This window comes from Propithecus coquereli, unplaced genomic scaffold (genome assembly GCF_000956105.1).
Source record: "Propithecus coquereli isolate 6110/MARCELLA unplaced genomic scaffold, Pcoq_1.0 Scaffold443, whole genome shotgun sequence".
Taxonomy (NCBI): Eukaryota; Metazoa; Chordata; class Mammalia; order Primates; family Indriidae; genus Propithecus; species Propithecus coquereli.
Genome location: NW_012150208.1, coordinates 539,411 through 546,687, shown reverse-complemented (window position 1 = coordinate 546,687; position 7,277 = coordinate 539,411). Strand labels below are relative to the sequence as shown.

General features: G+C 36.3%; 1 protein-coding gene across 1 annotated transcript in view; it reads left to right on the top strand.

Annotated features, from left to right (window-relative positions):
* The window catches only part of CLK4 (CDC-like kinase 4), a 42,827-nt gene that overhangs the window by 24,809 nt on the left and 10,741 nt on the right, over nucleotides 1-7,277 (top strand). Inside the window, exons 7-13 of the mRNA XM_012654647.1 lie at nucleotides 1,332-1,448; nucleotides 1,536-1,702; nucleotides 1,912-2,006; nucleotides 2,255-2,384; nucleotides 3,541-3,623; nucleotides 6,334-6,413; nucleotides 7,183-7,273. Of these exons, the coding sequence (XP_012510101.1) occupies nucleotides 1,332-1,448; nucleotides 1,536-1,702; nucleotides 1,912-2,006; nucleotides 2,255-2,384; nucleotides 3,541-3,623; nucleotides 6,334-6,413; nucleotides 7,183-7,273 (763 nt within the window). The remainder of the gene's footprint in view (nucleotides 1-1,331; nucleotides 1,449-1,535; nucleotides 1,703-1,911; nucleotides 2,007-2,254; nucleotides 2,385-3,540; nucleotides 3,624-6,333; nucleotides 6,414-7,182; nucleotides 7,274-7,277) is intronic.

Here is a 7,277-nt window from a genome sequence, read left to right as displayed (position 1 = left end):
CTTATTAGACCTAAAACAGGATTTTATTGGAATGTATCTTTTATTGGGATGATTGGGGCTTCTAAAAAATGAGTACATGTATCCATAGATAAATATCTCACTCTTGAGTATTATCTGTTTTCTTTTTTCATTTTTCACTGAGAAAACTTTTTGGTCTTTTAATTAAATAGATGGGAGTAGAAGTTTTGTCACAGTAATTTTATAAAAGTTCTTTAAAGTCTTGACATACATGCCAAACATCATAGGGGGATTATCTCAGAAATTGTTTTAAATGATTTATCAGCCCACATTTATTGGGACCTCATTGAGAGCAATGAATTGGAAACCACTGGACATGGAAAAAGGTTTGTTACCTGGCTGTTAGAATACATGTGTTTGCTGGCCCCAAAGACTTTTTATAACCTGTGACATACATCTTGAGTACTAGTGAGGGATGGGTGAGGTTTTCTTTTCTTTTGTAAAGGGGAAAGGCCAAAATGAAAAAGGAGGCTTGAATGCTGGCTTGTCTTCAGGCAGATCCTAGAAAAGAGGACAAAAGGAAGGTGAAGATTTGCAAATTGATTTTCTCAAATTCATTTATGGCTCTGACTCTATACTTTTAGGAAGCTTTCTAAAGCCCACTCCCTGCCCTGTAGCTATTTCTGTGTACTTGCATCAGTGAATGTGCTAAGGGTTTTCTTGGCTTCATGACTTTATGGTTGGTGACTCCTTTACCTGGATATTCCATTTCCCTCCCAGTCTGTCAAACTCATAGCTCTTTCAGGGCTCAGTTCTGTGTCACCTCTTTTGTGAAGAAAGGATAGGGAACCTGCAGTCTCAAGGCACCATATGTGGCCCTGCAGATACCCAACTGCAGCCTGTTGACCGAATCCAAACTTCACAGAACAAATCCTTTATGCAAAATTTGGATTTAGTCAGGCCCTGTCTCATCGTCATTAATTACTTATGCACTATCTGGCACAGAGTAGGTCTAGCCTGGTGAATGAATGAATGAGTGCTTTCAGCAATGGCATATTCTATTCTTGGTTTATATTTTTGTACTTTTTTTTAGCTTTTGTTGTATAAAATCTAGATGATTATGAAATTCTGGGAACAAACATTAAAATTCATAAATATTAAGGGAATCATCACTTCATATAAGGTATATTTTGTCAAAATATTTTGAAAAGATGTTATATGAAATCTAGTATAATATGCTCTGAAAGATTTATTGAAAGATTATTTTAGAATAATAGCATAGAGGAATTGGTAATTAAGATCATGCTTTAGAGGATATATGGCTTCATCCCACTCCTGTACATTTACTGTTTTCATCTTAATTTTTTTTTAAGGGATGGCATGCATGTAGCAGTGAAAATCGTAAAAAATGTAGGCCGTTACCGTGAAGCAGCTCGTTCAGAAATCCAAGTGTTAGAGCATTTAAATAGTACTGATCCCAACAGTGTCTTGTAAGTATAAATTTGAACTGTGAAGCATCATATTACATGAAATAATTAGGATTCTGTGAACTGAATTATTATTTTGATCTATTTTAGCCGATGTGTCCAGATGCTAGAATGGTTTGATCATCATGGTCATGTTTGTATTGTGTTTGAACTGCTGGGACTTAGTACCTATGATTTCATTAAAGAAAACAGCTTTCTGCCATTTCAGATTGACCACATCAGGCAGATGGCATATCAGATCTGCCAATCAATAAATTGTAAGTATACTTGGTAAATCTTTAAACACTAGAAAATTTAAGTTTTTATTATACAAGCAACATATCAACACATTGTCACTAAAAATATATATTTTACAGGTAAAGATGAAACCTCTCTTGGCCACTGTATCCACTGCTAATCTTCCTTTCCCTGCCAGACAAATTAAATTTGCAAGTGAAACTAATAATGTCTTTTTGTTCTCTTATAGTTTTGCATCATAATAAATTAACCCATACAGATTTGAAGCCTGAAAACATTTTATTTGTGAAGTCTGACTATGTAGTCAAATATAATTCTAAAATGGTAAGTTAAAGACTTGTTTTAATTTTGGTGGTTGTCTTTAAAATTAATTTGTTGATCCGTAGATGAATTTCACTTCTGAGCCTCATTGTATCTTAATATTTAACCAAAAAAGGAGTAATCCTTTGCCTTTCTCCCAGGCTTATGTTAACAGTCCAAAAAAATAGTTCATATGCAAGCCTTTTGAATAGTGCTATAAAATATTTCATATCCTTAGTGAGTTTCATATTCACTCAACTGTATCTCTTTAGAAACGTGATGAACGCACACTGAAAAGCACAGATATCAAAGTTGTTGACTTTGGAAGTGCAACGTATGATGATGAACATCATAGTACTTTGGTATCTACACGGCACTACAGAGCTCCAGAGGTCATTTTGGGTCAGTAGGCACTGGACTTTCAGTTGTTGTAATTGAAGAAGAGATTGTTGTTCTTACAGCTTTTATTGGGAGTGGTGACAGGTAGCATCTTCTTAGCAGTGTTTAGAAAACGTTTTCTGTTTTCATAAAAAATGTGTGGACATTGCTATAAATATTTTTCCTTAGTGGTAAAAATGTGATACCATCTTGAAAGATATTCCAGGTGGTGGTTATTTTTGAACAAGTTAGTCTTAAATGATCATGAGAGAACAGGCTCTGTTAGCTAAGTACATCACACCAATGTGATTTTGAAGTTATGTGGATACCTATTTTCATGTCATCACAAAAGTATGGTGCTAGTGAGAATGCTGGTTGGCGGTTGGTTGGCAGCCATCTAGATATAGGGTGGATAAAGGTCAAGAAAAGAGGGGCTTCTTTAAGAGGAACTTTTGTGATAACCCTTGATGTGAGAAAGGCTGGGAAAGAAAATGCGTTAAGGTGCAGAGTTTTAAAATAAGAAGGAACTCAAAGGGAATGTGCATCTTATGCCTCAAAATTAAAAGTTAGAGATCAGGACATGTTAATAGAGCAGGGAAGTCAGGTGGGTTTGTGGGCTTGGAGACAGTGGGAAAAGTTCAGGTCAGGTGCTGTTGAGAGAGTTAAATGGAATAAGCTGATTACAAAAGTAGGGTCAAACTGAGGTTAGATAGTAAAATGTTTTTGTGGAATCAGATGTTTCCTCCACTTCCTTTTTTTTTTTAAGTTCAGCAAGACTTGGTAGGTTCAGAAAAAGCAAACTAATGATATTTACCTAGAGTAGAGGATTGGTAAAGGGGTAAGAAAATAGAGAATGTTATGCAGCACTGGTCAATAGAACTTTCCTCAATGATGGGAATATTCCGTATCTGGCCTACCCAGTATGGTAGGCCACTAGCCACAGTGGGCACCTGAGTTCCTGTAGTGTGGCCGGTGTGACTGAGGAACTGAATTTTGAATTTTACATTACTTTAAATTTTAGGTAAATGTTCAATATAAAACTGAAAATATAAACCCTGAATTTGTTGTCATGTTCTCCCTAATGGTCTATGTAAAGGGAGCACCCATATAGGAAAGGATTTAGTGTGTTGCCAGTTAAAAGTTGTTGCATAGTAAAATGTTTGTATTTGTTTTTAAATAGCTTTAGGTTGGTCTCAGCCTTGTGATGTTTGGAGCATTGGTTGCATTCTCATTGAATATTACCTTGGTTTCACAGTCTTTCAGGTATGTGTCTAGTAAATTTCAATTAATGATGATGAATTTTAAATGTTAAAGGCATGTTTAAGTTTTGGCTTCCTTATCGGAAAGCTGCCATAGATCATTATTCTTGAGATAATGATTATCCTTCTCTAAAGCCATAGTTGAATGAAATGCTACTAGTCATAGTTCATTTTGCATGTGATTGGCATTTTTAACACCTGTTTTCATGTGTGGTTTCTATTGTCACATGTTTTCATTTCTTTAGTTATAGAGCTACTTCATAAGTTTGCGTTAGTGTTAATGGCAATTCTAATTCAGTTCTGGTTATGTTGATTATCTGTATGGCCATGAACAAGTCACTTACTCCTCTTTACAAAAGAGTTAAGGAACAAGAAGTTATATTTTACTTAATACTTGTAAGTATTAAGCATCTATGATGCCTTAGGCATTTCTGAGCACCAAGTATATTAAGGTAAAAGGACAACATCTCTGTCCTCAAGTCATGCAAAAGACATGAGAAAGCTATTGCAGTGCAGTGTGATATTAGCTGTAATGGAACGATGTACAAAGTGTAGGTAGGAGGAACCCAGGAAAGGTTAAAAATTATATTTCTTTAGAGAAAGCACTACCGAGGAGGTTAGGGAGTTGAAGCCAATGCTAGAAGGAAGAATAGGGCTGGGCGCAGTGGCTCACACCTATAATCCTAGCACTGTGGGAGGCCAAGCGCAGAAGATCGCTTGAGGTCAGGAGCTTGAGACCAGCCTGAGCAAGAGCGAGATCCCATCTCTACAAAAAATAGGAAAATATAGCTGGGCGTGATAGCGTGTGCCTGTAGTCCCAGCTAATCAAGGGGCTAAGGCAGGAGGATCGCTTGAGCCCAGGAGTTTGAGGTTGCAGTGTGCTGTGATGACGCCACTGCTCTACAGCCAGGGCAACAGAGCAAGATCCTGTCTCAAAGGAAAAAAAAAAAAAAAAAGGAAGAATAGGAGTTTATCAGAAAACTGTAGTATGATGGGCGTATAAGGAAGAAGAAATAGTATCTAAACGCACAGAGGAGTAAAGGAACGTATTGTAGTCAGGGAAGAATCGTGTTGTGTCAGAATTATCTTGTGTACAAGGGAAAATGATGACAATAGGCAAGGGCTGACCAATAAAGGACTTCACATACTTTGAAAGGTATTAAAATGTTTTATTTTAGAAGTCAGTAGTTTCCAAAAGTAGATGAAGATGATTTTGTAGGGTTGCCATTCTGACCTTTATTTAGAGATTATCCCTCCTTTTTTTGTATTAAAATGTTCTTTTTATGAAGTGATAGTAATAGTTATTAGTAGATAGCTTTTTAAAAGTCCTGGCCAGGTACAGTGGGTTTGGGAGGAAGGGGTTGTGGAAATCCCAGCTCGGTATTGTTGAGACTGATCTGCAGTTACAGCAGTGCAGGGGGGATGAAGCTATTTGTGATAAATTGAGTCACTTAGGTGGCTATTGCACAATTACGAGTTTGCTGCTTGTAGGGCACCTCACAAGACTCGAGTTTCTATCTTATCTGTAGAGATCCTATTAAAAAGTACTCCGAGTTTATAGACAAGCTGAGTGCTTTAGAACCGTGATTATCAGTTAGTTCTAGGAAGGGGTAGTGTCTGTTTCTATTAGTTGTAGGGTAAGAAAAAGTTAATCAGAGTGCAAGCTTTCTTCATTCTGACTTATGTAAAATGGATGCTTCAAATGATTTTTGTGATTGTAAATCACTTTGAGGTCTTAAATGAAGCGCAGACTATTTAAGAGGCGGTTTATATTTTAATTCCATACTGCAAAATATTCTGAAACTAAGGAACTTTTTAAAAATGTGGAGCTAGTATTATTTATTCCTGTCATGAATTAATAACAATGTTTTGAAAGCAATATGCAGGGCACAATAGTTGATATTAATAGATTTTACAAAGCAGTTACACACAGCCTCTGCTCTCCAGAACTAGGGTTAGCAAACTTTGGCCCATGGTGAAATCCTGCCTAATGCCTGTTTTTACTAAAAGAAGAATATGCAACAGAAACCATTTGTGACCAGCCAAGCCTAAGCTATTTACTATCTGGCCTTTTTCCAAAAAAGTTTGCCAGTCTCTGCTCTAGAAGCATACCATTTCAGCTGTTAAGTTTGACAGTTTTCTCTATTCTGTTAAATATTTTAGCCAAGCCAAAGCTCTATTACTATATAGTTTAAGGATTATGAGCTTTAACTTGAGTTTATAGCTCAACTTTTCTTATTTATGACTTACATGACTTTGAGCTAATATTTTAACCTCTTTGACACTCACGTGCTCACATAGCTGGCTCGGGATTGTTGTGAGAATTAGTGGGACTGTGTACTTTTATTGCTTGGGATTAGTAAGTGTTAATAAGTGGACCGATTGTTGGGAGGTTAATTTTGGTTAAGCAGCTGATTAAATGAGGAGGAAACGGTTTTTCTGGTAGTCTTCCCCAGACATCGTCAGTTAAAACAGTGTAAGAAATACAAATAAACAAGGAAACTGCTTGGTTTTAGATTTTACCAATTCATCTTAGAGACTGTGTTGCACCAAACAACACAGCTCATTTGGTATTGTTCCGTCTTTGAAGTATGGTGTAATGTAAATTGTATAGCTGTCTGATCCTTTTATATTGGCACCATTTTCTTGAGTTCCCTTTGAATGTGCTTATAGGAAAATGGAGTGTGCTAAATTTCTTTTTCTGTGCATTTTAGACTCACGATAGTAAAGAGCACCTGGCAATGATGGAACGAATATTAGGACCCCTACCACCACACATGATCCAGAAAACAAGGTGTGTCTTAAGATGTTTTAAGCCCTTTATATTGGGTACATGCAATAGCCTATATTCAAACTACAGAAAACCCAACATTGTTACAATGCATGTTCCAAGGACTGCAGATGTTGAAATTTTTTTATGTATTAGAGATAACTTAAACTGCCTGTGTCTTACCCTTTTTTTAAAGTCATATTTTTAAAAATTCAGCATTTAACTTGTGATCTAGTAAACAAAATGATTTTTTTTGATACTATAGTTTACCTTTGCATGAATGCTTTCTTACGTTGATGTATAAATAATAACATAGAATATGAAAAAGCTTGTTTTTTGGAGTCATATCAGTCTAAGTTTGAAATGTGTACTGTCACTAACCAGCATGTATGTCCTTGGACAAGGTATTATTTCCAAACGCAGCCTCACTGCAGAAGTCACCAGGGAGTTATTTAAAGATTTCCAGACCTATTCCAGATCTAGTGAAATCAGAATTTACAGGAATGCATGCAGGAGGCCTCTATTTTTAAAGCTGGCATTGTTCCATCTATGGTATCTGGAAACAACTTAGTTGGGATATTAAAACCTCACAGGATGGAAAATAGAGGAAGTGTTATATAAGGTGTCTGCTATATAGTTGCTGCTGAGATTTTTAAAAATTATATGCATATGTCTGTACATCTAGAGAGAGCTGCTTATGCTTCTATCTATCTGTCTCTCATCCCATGGTTGGGGCAGGGTGAAAATGTGGATCTTTTGTTATTTTACTAATCCAGACTTCTTTTTCCTGTAGAAAACGCAAGTATTTTCACCATAACCAGCTAGATTGGGATGAACATAGTTCTGCTGGTAGATATGTTAGGAGACGCTGCAAACCATTAAAGGTAA